General features: G+C 34.7%; 1 protein-coding gene across 1 annotated transcript in view; it reads right to left on the minus strand.

The window, feature by feature from the left end:
* The window catches only part of CPS1 (carbamoyl-phosphate synthase 1), a 117,797-nt gene extending 93,477 nt beyond the window's left edge, over positions 1-24,320 (minus strand). Inside the window, 5 exon segments of the mRNA XM_050751434.1 lie at positions 1,284-1,340; positions 3,535-3,624; positions 4,589-4,733; positions 7,619-7,728; positions 24,183-24,320. Coding sequence (XP_050607391.1) covers positions 1,284-1,340; positions 3,535-3,624; positions 4,589-4,733; positions 7,619-7,728; positions 24,183-24,308 — 528 coding nt within the window. The 5' untranslated portion in view covers positions 24,309-24,320.
* Between the last annotated feature and the right edge of the window lie 2,202 nt (positions 24,321-26,522).

Here is a 26,522-nt window from a genome sequence, read left to right on the forward strand (position 1 = left end):
AGAGGTGGGATAGAATGATGGCGTAAATGCTCACTGTCTTCCTTCTGGCCATGGGTATTTGGACGTGTTTTTATTTTCAAAGCTGTTTTTCCTTCTGTTTACAGAGAGCCTGTATCCTAACAAGAAATCTACAAAAGATTTTTTTGAAGATTCCTTTTCCCATATGTACTTTTTTTTTTTTTTTTTTTTGAGACAGGCTCTTGTTGCCCAAGTTGGAGTGCAGTGGCGTGATCTCAGCTCGTTGCAACCTCTGCCTCCTGGGTTCAAGTGATTCTTCTGCCTCAGCCTCCTGAGTAGCTGGGATTACAGGTATGTGCCACTACACCTGGCTAATTTTTGTATATTTAGTAGAGATGGGTTTCACCATGTTGGTCAGGCTGGTCTCGAACTCCTGACCTCAAGTGATCCGTTTGCCTCAGCCTCCCAAAGTGCTGGGATTATAGGCGTGAGCCACTGCACCCAGCCCACATGCGTAGTTTCAAATTGTATCATTTATCTTTTTATTTTTATGTAATTATATTTAGTAAGAAAACTTTAGTTGCATTTGGGGAATTTAGTTAACATTAGTGAAGTAATGTTTCTTTCTGATTTGGAATGTGGAAATTTCAAGTAAAATAATAATAAACTCAACAAGCAGATGGTGATGAGATATTCTCAGAGGAGGGGTCAGATGTTGTAGCAATCAGACATGAAAGCAAAAGATAACCTTCCCTTTTATCACCTTGGTCATTGATATGGTCTCAACAAAGACTATATAATTGAAGTAACGCATGCAGGGCTTATTTGGCACGTTCATGAAAGATAATGCATTAATTTAACAGATAACTCTTTCACAAGGACAAAACAAATAATAGTAACAATGCTGTACACTTCCTGGAGTGTATTTTTCAGCATGTAGGTTTCCATTTCAGGCAACGTTGTTATGCAATTTGTTACCTTTTCCACTTGTTTCACTAAAGTTCTATCACATGAGCTGAATTATAAATGCCTTGACTTGTTGGTATAATAAACACATAGCGGATACTCAACAAACCGCCAGGTGAATGAATATCAAGTCCATTTAGTCAAAAACATACCAATCAAATATTCAGTCTTGAAAATTGCACTGAAAATAGTAAAGCAAAATAACAGAGACCCAAATAGCAGATGCTGGCCAGATTCACTCCTTTACATATTAATGGATCCCTTAGGCATTGAGGGAAACATACATACATACATACACACACACACACACACACACACACACAGAGAAACATAGATTTGGCTAAAGATGATGATTATACCTTATCCCGAATTATTTTAGTCAGCATTCTTGTGTCCACTCCATAAATTGCAGGAACCTATACGAAAAAAATTGTAGTGACAGTGAAATTGGAGGAAATTAAATCCAGCATATTGTTTCCAAGTTACAAACCTGGCCTCATCTATCTTCTTGGGCAGTAAATAATTTCTCCACTCTTGCTTTTCTCTGACCCAGGGTGACTGTGTTGTCAGAACACGGTAAATTGTTGCTACAGTTAGGCATAGGACTCTTAATACCCAGGTTCTTTCTCAGAGTAAAAAATGAGAAATTTTGAACATCAATCTTCTGCTACACTTCGGTTGCTTTTAACCCAGGATGTTAAGTAAGTTAAATCACACTGGTGAACTTCATAAGCAATATTATGCAAATCTATGTTTTGAGCCAAACGTTCCTGGCACAGAGTAGGCCCTCAACACATTTTTCTGAAGGGCCATGTTGAGTAGTCATGTTGTTCTAAAACATGATCATCCTATTAGTCCATCATGCAAGACCACCATTTGTTTTGTTTCTTTGACTAGGTTGGATAGAGACACATGTAGTATAAAGAAAGAGTAATGAGTTAGGAATCAAGAAAACAGGCTCTATTCCCCTGGAGGCTTTTTATTAAAACAACAATTTTTAAAAAGAAGTTAGAAAAATGAAAACATGTTTTAGTTTTTTTTTCTTCCACTAATTATCTGAGAAATGTTTAAGCAATGTATTTGTTCTCACCTGTAAATTGAAGGAGTTGAACTGGTTATTATTTTGGATTCTTTTCTACTCTACATGTCTGTGATCATGGAAGAAGATCCAAAGCACATTTAAAAAACAAACTTACAAGCCATTGGTTAGACTTACACTAAAACTATTAGTTCTGACATGGAAAAGCTATGAGAACAAGGGTCAAATAACAAAAAAGGAAAAGGAAACCTTGGGTTGTGGGGGCTGGGGGGAGAAAAGTGTGTCTCCCAAATGACGATTACAGAAATTAGCTGCCTGGATAAGGAAGATAAATTCAGATAATAGTTGAGAAGAAAATGACGATGGCCCAGGATATGATATGGATGCCTTCTTCTCCCTTTTAAAATTTAGAAAGAATGAGATCTAAAAAGCCAGGATCGAGATTTTTTTTTTATTTGTCAGAAAGAAGCAATGTTTAGACCCCATAGATAGACACTCATTGGAGACGCAGCACTTTCTTAGAATAAAATTCTGTCAATATCAGGCCCAGCAGTTGAACAAAAAGCAGCTACAGCAAAACTGGAGATGAAGTTAATGGACGCAAGTCCATACTTCTAACATCCAAACAAGGCAAATGCTGTTATTTCATTAGAAATTAATATTTACGGCTGGGCGCAGTGGCTCACGCCTGTAATCCCCGCACTTTGGGAGGCCGAGGCTGGTGGATCACCTGAGGTCAGGAGTTCGAGACCAGCCTGGCCGACATGGTGAAACCCCCTCTCTACTAGAAATACAAAAAATTAGCCAGGCATGGTGGCAGGCTCCTGTACTCCCAGCTGCTGGGGGGGCTGAAGCAGGTGAATCACTTGAACCCAGGAGGCAGAGGTTGCAGTGAGCTGAGATTGCCCCATTGCACTCCAGCCTGGGCAACAAGAGTGAAAGACCGCCTCAAAAAAAAAAAAAAAAAAAATAGAAATTAATATTTAAACTAAAAGTGTAAGATAAAGTGTTATAACCCTTTTCTGATATTATTAATACTTCAAATGAAATTATATATAATTACATGTCATAATGTTGAAGCCCAACGAAACTTGATGGTAATCTGCTTATACTCATAAGAATTAGAGATGACACAAGTATTGCATAGAATGATTATGTGACCTGCACAAAGTTACACAACCAGTTAACAGTAGAGCTGGTACTAGAACATTAGAACCCATGAAGCAAGTTCCATAACTACATTCTAGATAAAACGGTGAAGGAGAGTAAAAGACTCAATTGCTAAAAAGAGAAAATGCTAAAATTTTATCTTACCCCCTTTCTCCCAAATGTGAAATGCTACCAAGCATGTATGAGTGCCACCTAGTGGATAAACTGAAAATACGTGCTCATCAGCACTTCAGGAGGAATCCAGACATTTCAGCCTTTATATAGTAAGAGAAGGAATCCCTCTCTGAAATGCAAAGATCCCAAACTACATGATCTTCCTCTGTCTGCTTGTCACTTCTGAATCTACAGGCACCTTCTCAATCTTCCTTAGGTAATGATGGATGCCCTATTACATTTCTCACCTTTTCTTCCTGTAGCCATTGCCCTAAACTCTTGGTAGCCAGCCAATGGTTGTAGTCTTTACTATAATCCAGCACCAGCAAACCTGCAACCTAGAAAGACAGGCAGTCATTTTAAAGAGGTTATCACAAAATATTATCTAACTCTTGTGAGTCAATTTGCATTTGTTTTTAAGTTTTATGATATCCACTGACATGAGACTTAGGATTTTTGAAAACAAGAAGAGGCAAAAAAAAAAAAAAAAAAAAAAAAAAAAAAAAAAAAAAAAAAAGCTCTTTTTTAAAATACGTAATTGTTGCATTCACCATCATGAGAGGGAGCAGGCTTACCTGGCTTGGTAAATCCTGAGGCTAAACTAGGTCCCCCTTCTGACATGCATGGCAAAAAAAATCAAGAATTTAATTAACAATTACTGGTTTAATGCACATGATGAACAAAATCATTTTTAATTTACATTTAAGGGAGAGAAAAAAATTGATGGGAAATTGTGAGAAATAGTGAAAACTAAGTTAAATGATCAGTTGAAGTCATTCAAAAATGGAATGGTGAAAAAATAGGATTGAATTTGGAATATAAATTTTTGAATTGCTCATATGATATATATTCCTAAGATAGTATTCAAAGTTACCTTGTTTAGGAAATCTTAATATGTTTACTTTTAGACTGGCATAAAAGCTATCTTTAAATCATCCCCTAGAGATTAAGCTTAAAAAGCAAATAATTGATACAGAATTGATTACTAAACTCCTTTTAAAAGGTGATTCTTCCCCAATTATTTTATAGCACAGTTGTTATTTGAACTTATAACAACATTTTTTTCAAGTTAAGCCAAGTTTCATCCAATGCATTAAAATTCAAAGTGCCCTAAGAAATGAAACTCAAAATACTGTCAAGTTAAAGATTATTCTCATATACCTAGGAATAAGATTGAATACTTGAGCTTAATGATTTGTACTACCATATTGAGGAAGAAACTTTGGCCATCCTAATTCTTAAGAATAAGTTAACTATACTCCCTCAAATTGAGACTTTTTAAATGACCATCACTGGTACTACCTTGATTCCATTAGACTCCAAATATTTGCTAAGTCCCAGTTCATCCAGAGCAGTAGTATCAGGGGCTCCACCATTCCCAATAATAGGGTTGGCCATTGTGAGAATCTGTCCCTTGTAGGCAGGGTCAGTAATAGCTTCTGGGTACCTGGGTAAACATGCCAAAAAAGTATCAACAAGTAATGTATGTAACTACAAAGCTATAATCTGCATACATGCTCTGAATTATGTAACCCTTGAAAATGAGAAGAATCCAACAAGAATGTCTCTAGATTTTAGCAAACCTAGGGAAATTTTATGACAGAATATAAAAATTTATACCATGATATAATTGATATAAAGAAAAACCAACTCATGAATACCAAGGTATATTTTCATATAAGTTTTATCCCCTCAATTTCTTTATATTTTTAAATTCCTTTAAAAATCCCTTTCTAGCATCTTAATTTTTAAAATATTGCTGCTCTATTTAAAGTTTGCAGATACTCTAAAGACTTCCCTGGCCTACCAGATATTATTGAGCACAAACTGATATTTACTGTTGAGGGCTGCCAGTTTCACCAAGATAGTAACCATCAAAAAATTGAAAAGCTTTTCTTGATATTTTTTAGGATACTGAATAGTATCCTGATTGTGTTAGTGGTGGTTGCATGAGTATATATGATTATTAAAATTCAATGAATATTTAAAATAAGTAAGTTAATTTATATGAAAGAATAACTCAATAAAGTTGATTTTTAAAATATTTTAATTTTAGAAAGAAGCATATAAGTTTGGGAGTTATTATCTGCTAAGAAAAAAAATTCATCTGACAGACCTGACTTGAGGCCTTTCTGACTTCTAAGTTAAAAGATGCTGATATGTAATTAGGGAGGAATGCAGGAGGGCTATATTTTAAAGTTTGGGTGAGAGGAAAAATACAAATATATCATGTGTGTGTATGTGTGTGCATATACATATCATATGTGTATATATGCACACACACACATTTCTTATTCTTAAGAAGAAGAAACACTATTCCCATAAATACCAGGAGCTATCTACACTTTTTCTATGCACTGGAATACATTGCAATTCAGGGGGTTTTTTTTCTGCTCTCTTCCATGTTCACTTTCTGCAAAATGAGTTAAGCCAAATCTTTTTTGTGGATTACAACTGAAAGTGAATTTAGGTGCTCAGGGGGACAGAATCAACGATTTTGAAAGCAATAAAGTTTAACACAGGCAGTAGTCAACATAAATTCTTCAACACCATCCAGACTAGCGCCTACCAGAACTAACTTTGTCAACAACATACTTACTCTTCCAGCTCTGCAATCCCTAAGGTGACTCGAGGGCTGTGGTGTTTATCCACAGCTTCCATCAGTTAATTTCTCAGCTGTCTCTTATCTGTCAGGAACTGATAATTTTTTAACCAAGGCCTGCCCACAATATAAAGCATTGCTTGAAGATGAAAAACAAAATAACCCCTTTAATTATCAACCACCTTACTGAGTGAGGCACGTAATGAATGAAAGCAGCATTTCTCAATGGAAAAATAGGGTCTATGGACTAATCTTATAAATGAATGCCTTTTCCTACATCAAAAAAAAAACTTTAATTAATTTGATTGTACTTCTCTTTCTTCTTTCTTTCCATAAAAGAACTGACCATTCCCTTTAAACATATGCTTACAATACTCTTCAGTAAATGAATAAATACACTTTGTTTTAGAGAACTACAATGTTGGGAGCAAATTAATCCATCAGCTCCTGTTTGACTTGTGTGATGTGACAAGATTTATTACCTGTAATCTATCACAGAGAAGAAAACTCTAGTGCCCTCCATCATTCTGATCTATATTAAACAGTTGTTTGTTGGCAGGTATATTAACACAGCTAGTAATTAGTGCTGTCGAAAAGCTTAAATAATTGCCTGGTGAAGCAAAACTTTGCAAACAGGTTTCAATACACTGTAATTTAATGTTCTCACCAGTGGAACTATTTAAAAACCCATCTAATATTCTTCAGATCACACAGGGAGGCAAGACTTTAAGAAAGAATATAAATTAATAATATAATGGAAGTTTGGTCAATTAGTATCGGTGAACCTAATGCCCCCTTGTCTTTATGAGGCTAACTCAAATTTCTCTAAAGAATTTATCAAATATTTCATAGAATACTAGTTGGATTGAATCTCTATTGGAAACCCCTTCAATCAATCTAGTCATGTTTTTAAGACATGTTTAAATCCCCAGTTTAAATTAGTATCTAATCCAGCCCCCCACTTTTTATATGAAGAAACTAAAACTCAAAAAGCTTAAGTGATGTTCCCAATATTATATAGTTATCCTTAGAACTTTAGCCTCCTGATTCCCAGGTGAACAAACATTTATTAACTAGGTAAAACCAGCCACTTAATTTCTGTAGCAACTCTCATTTTCATTGCTGTACATGTTAGCAGGTCTTAAATACTAAGGCAGGTCATAGTTGATAATTACTGAAAATATTAGATCTACACAGCTGCTCTCTCATTGATTAAAGATAATAAATGTATCTGTTATTTCAACTTTCTTACTAGAGTGCAAAATTACATAAAATACCCAAGGACTTTCTTATCTACTTATAGTATTTCGTATTAGATGTACAAAATTGATTCTTTCCTAATGAAATGACACTAGAATGTACTATCCATTCTTTTCCTTGCTCCAATTTTCACCTTAATTAGACCCATACCTCCCCTTAGAAAAACCATTTGGTAATCTCACATAACCTGTGTCCTCAAAATCTAAGTTTCTAGAATTCATTTTGTTCTCTTTATCCAGGGGACCACCAGCATGCCCATGTTGTCTTTCATTTACAGTAGCAGTATGTTCATGTCTAACTTTCTTTCAAGGACCGCTGCAGTAGGCTATGCACAAGGCACAGTGCAACTTCAGGACAATATGAAATCTTATTATGATGCAGTGATTTCAACTTGCCACCACGAGTGAGATCATCCGGTTATTTCTCTACATAGAGGAAGAGTAAAGCCTTGGAAAAGAAGCATTACTCACCCTCCCAGGCCAGTATTAAAAACCACTTCACCAGCAACAGAGGATGGATGGCCAAAGGAGTAACCTTTCATCTTAGTTCCATCTTCCAGGACAATGTGTGCTGTCTGTGCCTGAAGAAACAGTTGCATGAATCTTAGCAGAATACACAATACAAAACACACAAAAATATTCCAAAGGTAAAATACACAGATATATTAAATAAAGGCATAGTATATTTAATGAAACCACAATGCCCAGATTTCCAGTTGTTTTCCTATTGCTTGTCACTTTTCTTCAGATATATGGCTCCTGTAACTGGCAGATGTTTTGTTTTGTTTTCTTGGAAGAGGAACTGAAGCATGCAGATACACTGTCTATTCTAAGTTTACTTGTAGCGTTGTTGACAAGCCAGAAATACTTCACTTTAGCTGAAATGTTATATGTCTATCTTTTCCCCTTTATCATTCTCTAGCTTTGCTCAAGAACAGCTTTAAGGAAAGTTCATGAGTTTGCAAAAACATTGTGAATTGTACCATACAGCTCATCATCACTCTGAGATTTAGAGCCAGAAGGAATCTTCAAGATTATCTATCAAATTGTGTTCTGCAGAGCTCTTGTGTTTGATGGAGTTGTCCTAAGGGTTGCCCTCTCCATGCCAGAATTATGTTCATGAAGAAACTGAAACTTTATAACTCTCTTAATACTGACACAAAACCAAGCACTGTGGAACATTCTAGAAGTATATTGTATTTTGCTTTTTATTAGAGTTAATTATATCCATGTCTACTTCCTTCTCTATACTATGGCGTTCAGAATTGGATAACTTTGCCATAATAATCTTTGAGCCAGGGTCTACCAAATTCTTAGCCAAGAAGAGGAACAACTGGAAAAACATCTAAGAAGCAGACATCATTTACTCGTTATAAATACCCTAAATTCTGTTGTTGAAACCATTTAAATCTAACTCTCAATTTCCACAAAATTCAGGGGAGAAAGAAATGTTTTCAACTACACCTTGGGAGACAAAATATAGACTCCCTAAGAAACTCTATAGGACAAGCTAATTAGAATGTGATTTTTAAAAATTAAACTATAAAGAAAAACATATCTGAAATAATTGAGGAAATTAGAATCATAAATTGATATTTGATTATATGAAGTATAATTTTTTAAGATTGATCTTAGGATTGTAGTTATATTTTTAGTCATTGCCTTTAAAAGATATACACTATAATATTCAAGGATAAAATAGTATGATATCTGAGATTTGCTTCAAAGTAATCAGCAGTCAAGGGGATGGACAGGGACATAGAGAAAAGAAGTCTGGCCATGAGTCGAATTTCCTCAAGTAAGGAAGATCATTGGGCTATTCTTTCTGGAAGGTTTAAGTGTAATCATCGAAGACAAAAATAAATAAATAAATAATACTAATTCTTCATTTTACTTCCCTCACAGTTTTAGGACTGAGGCCAAAGTGCCTAATCCTTTTAAATCTTGCCACCCCACCTCCACTCCCATTACACATACACATACACATACATACAAACACACACACACACACACAAAACTTTAGTAGGCAGCAGGAACTCCATAAATGATTTCTAGACCTTTGTTTCTATGCTCCTTTTGCTTTATAACATGCACTAAACTTTTCAAATGTTAAAATGAAGAAAGCCCGTTATTTTTCTATAATCTCTGTAGAAATAAGATGCCTCTTTTAGATCCGAAGCACCCGAGTCTCTTGTTATTAGAATGATTGTGTTCTGCAATGTAAAATAATGTCTTGATTGCCTTTAAACCAATATACTATGTTCCAATATCTTGTTTATGTGTGAGTGTGTATACATATTAACTTACATTTACACACAAAACTATGTTAATGTTTTCCATTAAAATTGATGGGATATGTTTAAGATGTTCCTCTCAACAGATAATTTTATTAGTTTCTTTTTAAAATCAGAGGTACAATATGTGAATTTCAAGTTTGTATTTCTGAGAAAGATTGAACAATGTACTGTACTGCACATTTTATGTGTGTTTGTATATGTGCGAGTGAGCATATATGTGTGTTCCTGGGCAACATTAACCAAAAATATCTTGTCCTTTACTTGACTTATCAAATTATCTTTGAGTTAAAGTTTTATCTATCTCCTTCGACCCAGTGTTTGAAATCTCAAGCTTGACACTTTAAATAGTTGGAGTTTGTCTTTATTAAATTTAAAAATATTTTAGAATTACTCAGCACAAAGGAAACCACAATTATTTATTTATTTACTATGAGTGATGACCAGACTTCTACAGAAGAGATGATCTTATACAGAAGTCTGAATTCTGCTTCTGTACCCAGGAAATCAACTTACATGTCACTTCTGATAACATGCTATTCTGATTCTAAATTTTGTTTTAATTTGCCAATTTTTGTCTAATTATAATTCAAGACAGAAGTTGAAGATTTTAGAAAGTAAGAGTGATAGTATTCGGTGTATTTCCAAAGATTAGTATAAGCTATTCAAATATCTCTGCTAATGGGTCTGAGTAGAAGTGTGTTTGTTAGGAAAACTCCCCAGGTAACTCTGATGTGTTTTATTAGGTGAAACCTTTGGTCTAAGTAATGAAAATTTACCATCGAAATATATTTTCTACTGGAAATACTGTTTTTTAGTTCTTGAGGAAATCATGTGTAAACCTACATGCTTTTACAAAACGAAAAGAAAAAGAAAAAAATTTTAGATAAGATGTAACTTTGATAGAACCTAAAACAACTGTATTTAGTTGGCAAAATTTGGGCGTAAATTGTAAATTTCACTTGTTTTTTGTGTATCAGTTTATCTATGCTACTCTGAACCATGCTTGCTTAAGATATTACCTTGGTTTATATTTTTATTTTGCTTGTCTCTATTCTCATCTGAGAATTTCAAATTATCCGATATCTGGGTTAGACACTTTCTAATCATTTTAAAGAAAGGTAAAAAATAACATAAGAAAATCAACACTTGTGAGCCTATTCCTATAATTCTGTTTGGGATTTTTCTCACTCCCTTCATGAAACTAGTTTTCTATTTTACTTTCCGTCTCTATATTTGAAGAGACATTTGCTATTGCCTGAAATAGTCCCTGAGATTGTGTTCAATATGTCTTTTTGTTGCTTTAATTATATTTTTGGTTCTTTGGGCAGTTTTTATAGATCTTCCAATCCTCTTTCCTACTACACATTATATTGTAACAAGGCCTCTGTTTATTGCTAAAGTACTCTTTATATTCCTCTTAACTGCACTGGCCCCTGATGAATTTAAAATGATGAGTGCCAGTTGACTTATCTATGAATTGATGGACGAACTCTGAACAAAGAGCTATTATTTGGAATCCTTTCTTCTAACTAACAGTTCCCCAAATGCTATTTCATTCCAAGGAGTATAAAAGAAATCACCTTGTTACCATCATAAGATATTTTAGTATTCTCAGTCCTAGTTGACAGAGGTCTGCAGGCGAGGAATTAGATTATAACATTAAATTATAATTTAAGTGCCTACTGCCAGAGCACTTCACACTTTGAAAAGGGGAAATACAAAGGAAATCTTAATGAAAAGAAGTGTATATTCTTGTAGAATGTCAGGAAAAGTAACCAAAGGATTATATAAATGTGAGTTCTATAAAATAAAGGACCTTAGCATGACATGATCCCTATGTGTTTAATAAAAATATATATGCCAATAAGAGCATTTAGACATTCAAGTCTCAGACAGTGAACTCCTACCAGGTGTCAAGCACCTTGCTAGGCTCTGTAGATAAATGGATGAATGTCTCCAGTCTTCTCGTTTAGTAAAAGGCTAGATAAGGGAATGGATTACAAAACAGAGAAAATTTCAGTAAGGATATCACTGAGGCATCACTAAAACACGTGGAAATGCAAAGATAAATATTTTTCCCTTGAGAGATTAAGCTTTAACAAAAGAATTTGCCCTTTCTTTTCCACTGATGTTTTAAGCAATAAAAATAAAAATTTCAATAAAAAATTTTGCCAAATTTTGAATTTAAAATCCAAAATTTAAAGATTCCTTCCTCTTGGCTTAGATGTCATTTTCTCGGAGAGGTCTACCTTGACGCCTTCATTTAAAATTACAATATGTTCCTCAGCCCTCTTTCTCCTTGGTCTGCTCTTTCTTCATAGCACTCATTACCTTTTAACATACCATCTAGTGATTTATTTATTATCTATTTCATCACATTAGAAAGTGAACCTCATGTGGGCAGAGTATTGGGTCTGCTTCATTCACTATTGCACCCCAGCCTGTATCGGTGGCTAGCACAGAGTAGACAAGTAACTAAGCTTTGTTCACACTTTTAGTGAAATCATTTTAGTCAGATAATCTACTGACTATTTAGCAGAATATTTCTAAATGATTAAATAATGACTTTGATAAGAGAGGAAAAGTTATAATAGAAAAAATATACAAGCATATGCTCTCCTACCCACACCCATCATCCTGATTATTTCTTTCAAAGCTGAAAATATTAAACACTTATTTTTTCATCTTACACTGCATAGAATTTTTTATTTTAACCATGTTTCAAATTCTTAATTCACTTTTCTTATTATTGGTGGGATTGTTATCTAAAATGTAGATATCTAATGCAATGTTTTTTCTAGCAGTGGTTAGTCTTACAAATATTTTAAAACCTGAAACATTAAGTTTCTTGGAGTCTCAATCTCTCTCTGTCATATTTTCCCAGTATATCTTGGAGTTACAACTGTCAAGTCACACCTGGTCCTACAGGCTAGTTACTTAAATAATACTCCAATTAAAAATAGTTCTACTTCATCACATAGTATCTAATAATGATAATGGCTATAACTAATAAATAGTCACCTATTTGCTTTTAGAATTAACTTCACACTATACGAAATTGCATGACCACCCAAGACAAAAATCCCATCATCACCTACTATTGCCTCCTAATTGTTCTGGCTGCCTCCAATCTCTCCCTGCTTCTATCCATCCTATGAAGTATAGTCAAGGTTTTCTTAAACATTAATTGGATGACACTAATCCCCAAATTCCTCAATTCACATTCAAAGTCCTTTCATCTGGCCCGCTCTCTATTTGGAATACCTTAGATTCCCCACCTCTCTTTGTCAGTCCTTTGTGCATAAATGTCTTCCTTGTTGCCTTTTTATATCCTGGCAATGCTTCCTAGTACCCATGGTATGTACTAAGTCAGAATTAATCACCGATTTTCTTGTGCTTCCACTGACTGCATTTGGTGTATACTGTTGTGTGTTACCTTGTAATTGCTAAAGGTATTTTTCTACCATACTAGATTCTAACTTCTCAGTGTTGCATCTAGAAAGCACAATGCCTAATTCCATGTTGTATCCCCACTGAAATACCCCACTGTTGTCCACACAGTAATATTCTCACTACACAGTTGGTGAATGCATAGAAACGTACTTCATTATGTGATATTAGCATGTGACAGTGCTGACACTATGGTGTTTTCAAAATAATTCTTTGATGCTCACTGACTTCTGGTTATTTTACCAATTTTCATCTTCTCTTGAAAGCAAAGACAAATATTTCACACAGGTATAGTTCATGCTAAAAGATAGAAGATGAAAGTAAGGAATGAGTTAAGGCTGGGTGGCAATTACTGCCCAAATGGTACCCTTAGGCTTTCATCTACCAGTCAGGTGTCATATAAGTAATGTCTTCAAAAGAAGACCCTAAAAGGTGATTTCTAAATGTCATTCTTTAGGTTTCCTCATGAATTGTTTCTATCATTAATATTAATAATTATCTATGTTATGTAGAAATCTAATCCTCCATCACTAGGAAAAAGAATAAAGCTGCATTAAGTATATATAACCCAAGCATTCTCTTTTTCTTCCTTTACTTTTCATCTAAAATGCTTGCCAAATTTTACTGTATGTCAGCAATAAATTTGTTTTAATTCACTGATGTGGTTTCATGCTGACAACATTACATTTCTATACCAAGTCCCCAACTATGTTATAACTAATAATTATCCCATTTTCTCCCTCTATTAAAAATACCAAAGCTATTATATTTTTATTGTTTTTGTTGTTGAGGTCTATGTATAATCCTGGTACATCTTTGGCATTCAATAAATGTTGGTATAATTAATTTTGGAAATAGTAACTAAAGATAATGTATACTTTAAGCTTTCTCTAGTGTGAGTTCAAATGTTAAAATGCCTCCCTTAATAAAAACTGTAATACTGATATTTGGATAAAGTAAAGCATTAACATTTCTTAAGCATGTCTGGTAGAAGTAGATTGTCCTGTCACTATCCTATTTCTACCTTCTGCCATTACTTTACTGATAACCTATTAAGACATAAACTGGGTTGCATAAATACTTATCTATGTTTATTAAAGTCTATATGCAGTTGTACAAATAAGTTGAGAATTTGGATTTGAATAATAAATTTATACTGTTCTGGGAAATGTATCTTACTTCAAATAGAATTATGAAGCTATGTTGAAAAAGTAGGGTTTGGGAGCATGTTGTGTCACCAAGAACTCCATCCTGATCAATTCCCTATGACATCCTTAATAATAGTTAACATGAATGTACTGAATACTATCTTTAAAGCCATTAGTGGGTTTTCTTATCTAATCTTCACACACACAAAAAAAAAGATGTAGGTAACATCGAAATCTCCATTTTACACGAGCTAACTGAGCCTCAGAGAAGTAAAGATCATTCTACTAGCAATTGGAGGAGCAGCAGTTTCTGAATCCAGTCTGACTTATAACCTCTTTTTCTTTTTCTAAGCTTACTTTTATTTCTGCTTTCCAATTTCTTAAGTGAGGATAAAAAGAAATTTAAGCGGCCTGACGCGGTGACTCACGCCAGTAATCCCAACACTTTGGGAGTCTGAGACGGGTGGATCACGAGGTCAGGAGATGGAGACCATCCTGGCTAACACGGTGAAACCCCGTCTCTACTAAAAAATCCAAAAAAATTAGCCAGGCGTGGTGGTGGGCGCCTGTAGTCCCAGCTACTTGGGAGGCTGAGGCAGGAGAATGGTGTGAACCTGGGAGGCGGAGCTTGCAGTGAGCCGAGATCCCGCCACTGCACTCCAGCCTGGGTGATAGAGTGAGACTCTGTCTCAAAAAGAAAAAAGAAGAAAAGAAATTTAGGCATGAAATCTATTTAAATTTATTATAAGAGCCTTAATTCAAAATTGCCATGGATAAGCCACAACAGGCCCAGGTCAACCAAGAACTACCTATCTATAAATCTGTAAATTGTCAGAGTGAAATGTCAAGTCATTAATTATTTGAGTCATTAAAGTCTGATGAGAACCAGCAGGTTTTGAGAACAATTTGCACTGATCCTAGGCCCTTGAGTTCTCAAGCTTTGAAGATTGTTAGAACCCTAGATGCTGTGATGAATAAGGAGATCTACCTCTCCATCCCCCCTCCATTTTCCCCAGTGATAGAGGATTCAATTTCTAGATAACATAGATAATTATTCATATTAATAATGGAAAGACTTGCTGCCCTGCTGTGAGGAGTGAGGTCAGCAAACCATCTCCTGCTGTCAAATTGTTCAGGGTCTGTCTCAGCTGTAGAGGGCTGCATTGCCCCATGACCTTCCTGGAATACCCCATGGCCAGTGACCGAGTCAGGCCCAGATATAAAGGCTCAGGTCCCGTCCAGGGAAGTCTGGTGGGCAACAGCTTCCTATCCAGTTGGCCATGGCTTTATCAAAACTGCATTACAGTTTAGTTCTCTGTCCAGTTCTACTTTCTGAAGCTTCACAGAGGCTGATCCCTAATAGACAGCATGCTCCCCAAACATCATCTCAGCATTTGTTTACAGAGAACCTAACTCATGCTAGGTACTTAAACCAAATGATCAAAGTTTTTATGCCAAAGTTAATGTTACTTCCAGGTTACCTGATGTTCAAGAGTGGAGGCCACATGTGAACATTCACTTAATTTGAACAACTAAGCACAAGTTTAGCATGCAACTGCCTAAAATAAAATTCATACAGAGAGAAAGAGAGATTTTTCTGTACTTTCTAAAAATCTTACGTTTTTATGAGATTTTGTTTGAATCTCATAAAACACACAAATATGTTTAAATTTTTGAACCAATATGTTTAAATTGTGGCTACAATTAATAACATTATCTCCACCTTTTTGGAATTATGTTTGTATGTTTTTCTTCTCCCACCCATGTAGTTATATTCATAAAACATGTAAACATACCCCAAAGAAATAGGCCAGGGATTGTAGCTAATATGGATATCAAGAAAAATGCCTTAAGGCTAGTTTCCACTAACAGTCTGGCATTTTTTAGTCTGGAGCCTACAGGTATTGTGAATCTGCGAGTCAATCAGGTTATAAAATAAGTAGTGAAAAATTGTGTTCTCTTGTTACTTCATATGAATTTAAAAATTAAAGATTAAATTACTAGTCTCTACGGCCTAGTAATACTAAATGTTTCTTTTGTCTGCAAATTTATTGGAGGAAGATTCGTAACACTGTAGATTTTTTCACACACAATATTTAGGACTAAAACTGAATTTTCCTGTGTATATGTAATTGCTCCATGTTTAATCTTACTTTATAATTGTATTTAGTACTCCTATTTCTAAATTAAACTGAATTACAAAAATAACTATATGATCTCCATTCTTATATTACTTTTATTTTTTATTTCTTTCTTTATTTATTGAGATGAAATCTCTCTGTCGCCCAAGCTGGAGTGCAGTGGCACAATCTTGGCTCACTGCAACCTCTGCCTCCTAGGTTCAAGCAATTCTCCTGTTTCAGCCACCCCAGTAGCTGAGATTACAGGTACTTGTGTCACCACACCCAGCTAATTTTGTATTTGTAGTAGAGGTGGGGTTTCACCATGTTGGCTGTGCTGGTCTTAAACACCTGACCTCAAGAGATCCGCCTGCTTTGGCTTCCCAAAGTGCTGGAATTACAGGTGTGAGCCACCACGCCCGGTCCCCATTCTTAAATTACTTTTACAATGAGCATTCTAAACTAAATTTAATGCTGCAATTCTTAATATTTGTAAAGTCTGAGGATTCTTTCACAAGTTATAAGTCATTTTTAATGAAAATACATTTTTGTGAGGGGGGGTTACATATAAGTAGAAATTCCAATAAACTCTCAATGGCTATTTGTTTGTTTGTCTGCTGTGGATGTTGGTATTATTGTTTCACCATTGTCATACAATATTTCAATTTTCTAATGATATTACCAAAGAGAATACTTCAAGATCTGAAATTTCTCTAAACATCTCATCTCTTTTAGGGGTTTTAAATTTTCCTCACAATTAAAATTCACTGTAAGGCTACATTTATGGGTCTATTTTCCTTTCTTAGTAAGATGATTGATTAGCTTTATGGGACCACAAAGAAGTGACTCCAATTTCTCACTTTAATACTCTCAGTTTGAGATTCAGTTTAAAAGGGTAGATGTTTCAAAGTCTTTTCCAGAATAGGAATAATGCAACAGCTATTAATGAGAGTCACACAGCTACATTCCCCTTGAAAAGGGTTTGAACATGTGTCCCTGGTGCTATGCTAAACTGATTTAGAGGGCTTAGTCTTAGGAAGTAACAGCCAAAACTCAAACATAATTTATAATTTAATCTATAAAAGTTTTTGAAGCAGCCTAGTGTTTATCATTATTGTTAGGTTTTCCTTTGCATTCAGTATTATGCTATTAAAAATCATCTACTCATTGTTCATGTATTGTTTCCAACCCATCAGCATTCTGAACTAACTCTAAGGATATCGATCCTTTACTTTGAACCAGTTTTCTTTGGGTCTTTTATATCAAGACGGAAAACAAGTCAAAATGAGACTTTTCTTGCAGCCTAAAATTGCATTAGGTTTTTGTATATGTGGAACTTACAGGACTATAAGAGAAAGAAACACATTGAAACTGAAAAACAGCATGTTATGTTACAAACACATGACAATATTTAGGTTGAAGTGGAAGAAATATGTCAACTATAAACAGCATTGCCCTAAAATGTCCTATTTGTAGAATTGTTGACAGCCATATAAAGCAAGAATCCTTACTTATTCTTTGATTTAAATAACCTATTCTCAAAAAAAGAAAAGGAAAGGAAAAATTAAATTTGTGTTGTATTGCGATAATGTTCAGTATGTAAATGAGCTCGTGAGTAAGCAATAAAATAACAGCAGAAGAAATGACTTAGAACATTCTGAAGCCAGGTTAAACAACAACTATGGCATCAGATATATAAGTACAATAACAAAACTTCAAATTAAAAAGACCCATCTGTTGTTTGAAGCCTAATTAAAATTCTAACCAGATTTGCTAATGTTTATTTTGTTTTATGTACAAAAACAGGCAACCATGTGTCCTTGTTTTAACTGCAGCACTTACACTTCTGTAAAATAGGAAGAACAGAAATGTTTCTTCTCCTGGATAAGAGACTCCACCACTAAAATGTTCTGGATGTAAAGCCTTAAGCTAATTCAGCAACAGATTTCATAAAAGGTTTGGGAAAAAAAAAAAAAACACCATTATAAAGTCAATAATCCCCTTAAGCTAGTAGTAAAAATGAAAATAATTTACTCTGGGATTGCTGTATTGCTGTTGAATCATTTATCTACGTAAATTATTTGCACATCAGAAAAAGTAGAGGCCCCACATGTTTTTTTTTTCCATTTTCACCAAGGCCTAAAGCTATATAACATACTTGCCTTCTGGCTTACCTGATGTTTCTTAGCTATTAGTACGCCTCAGTACTCATCCTCTTAAAAAATAAATCTGAACTAAGCGCTGGAAAGTAGAAAGCCTAAAGCCAGAATTTATTTCGGGTAATTATTGTGTAGATAATATGGTAAAAAGTTACAATCAAGTAAATGAAATCTTATTTTTTTATTGTTGGAGTTATACTATTAAGATACGGATATTTGAAATTTAGAATTTCAGCACAATTTGTCTTTGAAATATTTCATGAGACTTCTCTGCAGTTACAAGGCCTAACACTTCAAAATTTTGAAGCACTGTAACAGCAGTAATCAATTAGGTCTTACCACATTCTAAGTTAATAATCTTACAAACATTCTAAGTTAATATTAAGTCATCGGTCTTTGGTTAAACATAAGCCAATATTAGGGGGACAAAATCACAAGGTTAATTTACTCGAGTATTTTATGTTTGAACATTAATAAACAAAAGATTTAGATTCATGAATCATTTTATTCTAATAAGATTTCTCATTGTAAATGAAATATAGCACTTATAAAAACTTCATTACCAAGTATGTTCATAAAGTGTAGGGTTATTAATATGCCTTACTGAGCATCTGCTATGTGGCAAGTTGTTCAGAATCCTGGAGGAACCTACATATCATAAGCTAATTTTTACTCTATGGTGATAAATTAAAATGGTCTTATATTTCATTCTGCATTATAGAAGAAACTTAGAAAAATTCTTTAGTAATGTAGCAACCCTACTGATTCATTTACGAGAACTTCAAATTAGTCAATTACCTCCCTGTGAAATTTAAAAGATCAATGTATAGCATTTAACAAGTTGAAAAAAATAAAAAGAAAACAGAGTAGCCTTGAAAATATTTTTATAAGTTAAACTCATTTAGATCACATGAAGAAAATCAAATGGAAGCTAAAGATCCCTAGGGCTGAGGAGCCTAACGCAAACTTTGACCTTGGCCCGTGCAGCTTTCTTCGGGCCTCCGTTCATTGCAAATGCCCCAGGAACTACGAGTCACATCAAGGACAGTCAGTATAGCATACCAAACTCCTCCTGAAGGCTCGAAGTAAATTCTAGCATGACCATTGCATAAGAGATATTGAAAACTTTCTACAGCACCCCTCAATTTTTGGAACAAGTTGGAAATACGAAGAAAATCTAATAGAGATGTAAAGGCAGAGGAATAGTCTCCATTTCCATAGCAATAAGACCTAATGTCACCTCTAGATCATCAGAAAGTCTGGCTAGACATGAGCAAATTGGAATGAGGGAGAGGAAAGCATAGGTCAAGATTAGTACTAGTCCCTTAGGCAGTTCTACAGCCAGAATGCTTAGCTTCCGACCCAAAGCTGGGACTGGGGTACTGAGTGATGTGCTTAGGGCCTAACACCCAAAGAGGTACTCCATGACACTAACAGTGACAGCCTCCTTAAATTTTGCATCTCAGGTGTCTATCTCACTCACTTAACCTAGTCTATGACATTTAACCTATAGTTTTTTCAAGGGTTTTATGTCAAGAAGCACATAATTTTGAGGCATTGTTGGTAACAAATAAATGAATCTATATTTTAGAAAATTGGGGATATAAAAAATGGAGAAAATAAAAATATTCAAAAGAAAGGCCATCTCCCAATTAGAGAAATATTGCACGCCAAAAATATGTAAAGTTGTCCATCAGGCAAACTAATTCTGCAACAGCTTATTTGGGACTGAACCCAATTAATATTTCAAAAATGTAGATTGCCATAGATGAAATCCAGTCCTAAAAATATGTCTATATGTAGTAAAAGTCCAATAAAATAGTTATTTTTAAAAGTGTGTGATAACCCTATCCCCACTCTTACATCTAATGTGTACAGAAGCTCCAATATAATAATGAGTTATATTTCCTGTGAATATCTATAAAGCTACTACAATATAAGTAAATGATTCTAATTGTAGGAGTTTTTATAGTTGCCAATTTCTAATCAAATGACATTAGCTCCTTAAGACTGAACTGAATAGATACTTCTATGTCAAAATCAGAATATAAAATCTTACAAAATGAATGCCTTTCAAAAGAAATAATGACTCCCAGTGCTTATTCATAGCTGAAGTATCAGAGAGGACACTTAGATTGTTAGGTTCCTAGCTTAATTATAACACAGGTCACCATTGTTAAAAAATGAATGGATTAATGTTAGAAGGAGTACTTATTGAACACTTTTCTATTCATAGGGAACTTAACCTTTACAATTTAATACCTTTGATTTCCAAATTCATTTACAAGTAAAAATAAAACTATTTAGTCTTGATGACTTTCCCAGATTTGAGAACTCAGAATTCTTAAGTCTGTAAGTTTCTTGAAATCAGAGACTATCCTCTTCCCACTTACTTCTATTTATCATTCTTCCTGTATACTCCCATGGTAGAGGTTTCATGTTTACTAAAGAATAAACGAATGAATAAAAGAATGAATGAATGAATGAATGAAATAGGTTATTATGGTGTCTATTCTGCCTTTTGGAATTAAATTTGCCATACTGAAAAAAAAAAAGATTATTTGCTTCATTTTCCTTGAGTCTGATTTATTATAAGAAATATCTTCTTAGAGATGTTTAATATAAGGCAAAGGTGAACAAATCATTATTATAAATATTTGAGAATTCTTATCAAATACCTTGTCATTGCAACAACTTGAAAAACATAAGGACCCTTTGACATAACCCTCTACTAACTCCTCCTACTGTATAGAATGGAATTTTTTTTAAATATCCAGTTTTTGCTTAAAAACATTCAGTTTAATGGTTTAAATTTAAAACTTTAAAGATTTTTAAAAATTGTTCATGTGTGACAATCACATACTTTTTCGAGTAAATCAGTCATCATTTCCACTATACAGATGACAAAACTTAGGTTCAGAGAACATGTGACTTGTCCAAGATCAGAGCATTAGGAAATGCGTAACAGGGGTTAGAATCCAGATCTTTTTGTGCCCCATCCAGGGTATATCGCACTATACTGTTGCAACTTGTAATAATGAGCACTGAACCTTTTCAATACTAATGGAAAAAGATTATGGTCTCTAAAACTTCTTAGTATTTACAATTTTATGGTTGTTGATCATTTATACCCCTGATATCAACTTTCTTTAAAATACAGAGAACCTTGAAATTATTTCCTCTTTCCTGTAAGTAAAATACAACTGTGTCAATTGACAAGGCACTCTATAAATATTAGCCACCGACAAATACCCAGGGAAGGGCCACATAAAATTATAAGTGCGTCATTGCTGTTGCCAAACCCACCCTCTCTGTCTGTATCAAAGAGAGAGGAAAAGCGACCTCTAAATACGTCGAAAAAGCAACCCAATTTACAGGGCAATGATTATAGATGTGACCACAGGGTGTCTTTCACAATCCATTTACCGTCTATAACTAGACATAATGCTACTAACCTTTAAAGTGACTGTTCTCAGTGCCCTTCACTGACCATTATGTAACTACATCCTAATGATTTTAACTGTCTTTAAAATATGATGTCAATCTAAAAATAGTAAATTTGGCTATATTTTTCTAAGACAGTTGAGTTTTTAAAGTGAAGGCAGGAAGAAAAGTAGGTAGAGGACTATTTAAAATAAGTGAATAATAACACAAGTCCCCTTGGGCTGCTCTATGGAATTTTAATTCACTATTGTGAAGTTCAAGAACTTCTATTTTTTGTGCTTGGCATTCCTCCAAAACTCTGGCCAGTAATGATTGAATGTGAGTAATGGCTTTTACACCATGAAATGATGGCTTAGTCCTCCTACAAATTTGTCATTCTTAGCTGTGCACTGTGACAGACCCTTGAAACAGATCTGTCACCATGAGCTAGAACTGCTTTCACAGTAATCCATCCACATAATTAGACCATTTTGTCGTGGTTGTGATTGTGGTGGTGGTTGTATGGACTTATTGTGATCTTGGAGAATTGGATTCTAATCTCAATCATATCTCCGCCATTTTAAGTCAGTACTCACTCAATTTCACGGTTTCTGGTGTCTGATGAAGATGCGCCTATCCTTACCTACATACCTGCCTTCTCACAGAGTGACAAGAAGATATTCCAAGTCACCTAACTTTGAAGTATTAGGTGGCACATATAATCATAGGGGATAACTTTCATTACTATTGATTTTCTCTGAGCTGATACATGAGTACACTTGAGGTATTACTAACAATAAATTCTCATAGTTTACATCTAGTTACAATGTCTTTGATGTTAGTTAGGCTTTCCCATCTTTTTCTATAATGAAACTAAATTCAAGAAAATGTCTATAACTAGACATAATGCCACTAACCTTTAGTGACTGTTCTCAGTGCCCTTTATGGCCACATGTAACTACATCCTAATGATTTCAACTATCTTTAAATATCCATCTAAAAAGAGTAAATTTGGATATATTTGAATATATAACCACATAAAAGACATTTTCTTTTCTGGTTTTGTTAATTTAAAATGGTAATTTCCTACCCTCTTGTTAGCATCTTCTCAATGTTAAAGACTGACGTTGTTAACACACCACTAAGGCTACTATATGTATTTCCTCCTTTTTCCTGGGATCTTGAGCTTGTTTCTCTCTCTCTCTCTCTCTCTCTCTCTCTCTCTCTCTCTCTCTCTCCCTCCCTCCCTCCCTCTCCTCCCCTCTCCCCCACCATCCCTCACACTTCTCCCCTCCCCCTCTCCCTGTCTCCATCTCTCTTCCTTTTCTTTTACTCCCATTCCTTTCCCATTCCTATCCCTGGTGTCCACAAGAATCTATGAGTATTCCTTGGCCTTGCAGGTGTCAGAACCAAAACCCCACTGAATCCTGACTTGAGCAACTGAAACAATAGAAGCTTAGTCAACTCAATGAGCATACAAAGTATAAGCACAACACTCCAAACTATGAGATCCCATTTTCACATCAACAGAGGTTTTCTTTTGTTTTTTCTATTTCAAATTTTACAGCTTTTACTACTAAAGAAGCAATATATCTAAAGATAATATGATTGCTTAAACTTATAGTCACTAAAGATTATTTTCATTGGCAAAGTTCCTATGGAGTAATTTCAGGTTTCTCTGATAATGAACGTCTTCATAAAGTTATAGGAAGGAGCAGAGGTTCCTACAGGAATTTCATAATTCAATGCTGGGGGGCAGGAAGAAGGGCAATTAATGTTTCTTTCCTGGGCTTGCCCCCTCAATTATAGATACCTCTGGAGGGAGAGAATTATCAGCTGCTATCTGCCTCCATGTATTACTCTACAAAATGAAAATAATAAATTTGGCCTGTCCAAAAAAACAGCCAGAAGGAAAAGGAAAAAGCTGAAGCAGTGTCTACATGATGACCTGCAAATATCAAAACCACATATTTTCTAATTATATTTAAAAAAATTTTTTTAATGATATTTCAAAAGAGAACTTTTCAGTAAGCCCTTTTTACAGAACAGAGCTTAACACACTATATACCATAGTGTGGCTCACACACATATGAGCAGCCCCATTTTTTAAAATCCAAACTGTAAGCAATAGTATCTAGGCACAGAAAGCTATCTGTGAAAGAGAAGATGTTTCTTTTCCAAGAAGTGCACTTACATTTTACATGTTCACAGGAATTGTCATCATTCTTTATGTTGGGTAAAAATTACTGTCATTTTACTCAGATAAGATAAAAACTAGCATTTGCTAACTCAGTAGGTTCCATAGTAAAGGAAATATTAATACATTAGTACTTCGGAGCTATATTCAAAACTGTATTTGCTTTGTAAGGGACACCTTTGCTTCACGGCTAAACTCTACCCCATACTATTTTATCAGAAACAATCAATATGGGTATTACCTTGACAGAAAGGAGCCTGATGCCAGGTCTCGAAAATTTCCATTTTTGGTGTGCAGTCACATTGGTAAAGCCAAAACCAGTCTTCACTGTCCTCACCACTTTGCAAGCTGTCAAAATCCTCGTCATTTTGAAGATGATTTATGACTAAAATTAAATGAAATTACATATATTTTATGAGATTGTGTGATAAGACTTTTTTTAGTTAATGTAAAAGAAATCTGGGAGGGGGTGCAGTCAGTGTTTAAGGCTGACTACACAGCGATCTTTGAATTTTCATTCATTCTGCCATTAAATGTCTTCAGCCACAGCTCCTCCTTCTCTTAACCCCTCCTCCTGAGGTAATGTCCAAAGATGTTCCATGGGCATGTAGCACAAATTGCAACACATCAAATACTACCTTCTCCAGCTAAAATAATGCTGGGGTTGTAGAAAACCAGCCATCCATCAAAGGAATTGCTTATGCAGCTGAATGGAATGACATTGACATCATGGACAACCTTATCCTAAAGAGTAGCAACTTTCAAGATGCTAAGGATCATAGGCTTTTACTTGTGTCACATGTGATACCTAATATGCCTCATAAGAGATTTTAGATTCCCAAAGAAAGCTGAACCCTTGCCATTTTCTGCTGGAGTAAAAAGACAAGGTTCTTTTTACAAAAAGTAAAAATCAGAGCATCCTACAAGTAGCATTTTTACTATTCATAAAAAGAATGTTAGAATAAACTTTCCTCCACAAATATACAATATGTTTTGAGTTAATAGAGTAGTATACTACATTCTTACTATAGCATTGTTCTGTGTTTCAAAGCTAAAGCAACCAGTAATATCAAGTAAAACACAACTAGAGCAAAGTGAACTATTATATCCCTCTTATGCCTCTTAAATTTGTAAAAACTTCATGAAATGACAAACACTCATTTTAATATAAGCACTATTCCTAAGTCAAGTTTTTTTTTAGTTATTAAAATGTTATATATAAAATTTTCAAAACTTTAGCATTCATATTTCAACATGAATAAAAAGTGATTCACTTCACCGTTCAATCTCATGTTTAACCAGGCCGTCAAGGGACCTCATTGGCTGGCACATGCTCTTGCTTAAGTCACATGACTATGTAGAACAGGAAGTACTGCAGCATTGTTCTTTCACACCCTTGCAAAGCAGGCCAAGGAATAAAGGCAATAGACTCATTCCTAGGGCTTCCCATAACAGAAAAGATGACATAAAATGATTGAATTGACTAATTCAATCACACAGAATTAGTGCTAGAGTTGGGGTAAGGATTTTTTTTAGGAACAAAGTTTTATTTAAGTCTTCACGCTTACTTAATATATTCACGTATGAACATTATTTGATTTCAAAGTGTTTCACGGCTCTTGGTGATAGAAAGCTAAACAAAATAGGCTCATACTAGTTTATACAAATAATTAATAAAATAACTAGTGCCATGAAAGTTGCCCAAATGCAACAGGAAAATAAAATGGGGAAAATAAGAAAGAAAGATCAAGTTCCTTGTGCACGTTCAGTAAAGTTTAAGCACAGAATTATGTTGAGCTGTGTTATATTGAAGGACGCAAGTTCACTAAGTAGATAAAGGGGGGAAAACCCCAGAAGGGATGCCATGGCATGAGCAATAGCATAGAGGCATGAAGTCATGGTGGTATATTTTGTAAAAGCCTAGATGCAGGGTACAGAATGGGAAAATGAACAGGTACCATATCACGGGAGACTTTGTATGCCTTAAAATGTTCAACCAATAGTATTCATGATAGTCATGGAAGTATTTTGAACAAGAAGTAAAGGTGAAATTTGTGTTAAAGATCACTGAAAAATGATTTGGAAGAGAATGAAAATAGCAAAAGGAAAACTCCCAACCTAGAGAACTGAGGACTGAGAAGCAGTACTTACTGGCTTAGTCCAATACCAGTTTACGCCTCGATCTCACCTCTTGGCTTTTTATTTGTGCGTGTGTGTGTGTGTGTGTGTAGTGAGGGTTGTCTTTCCTTAATTAAAAAAAGGATATAAACTCAATCCTCATTATGGAAACTTTTCAGGATGCAAAATAAACTTAAATCAGTCATAGTCTTATTACCCTAAGGTACCCATGCGATGAATACTATAGCAGATTTCCTCCCTTCATCACTTATGTTTTAATCAAATATGACAGTGGAAGTACTGAGGAGTCCTGAGCTTGACCAAGGAAAAGACTTCGTCACCATTTATAACAGTTGACCACAAAGCATGATGAATTAAACGTGTTTTTCCAGAGAAATGTCAACAATTCTAAGATAGAATTCTCCTACTCTAAAGTCTAGAGAGAAACGTGGGCATGAGAGTT

Source organism: Macaca thibetana, chromosome 12 (assembly GCF_024542745.1).
Source record: "Macaca thibetana thibetana isolate TM-01 chromosome 12, ASM2454274v1, whole genome shotgun sequence".
Lineage (NCBI taxonomy): Eukaryota > Metazoa > Chordata > Mammalia > Primates > Cercopithecidae > Macaca > Macaca thibetana.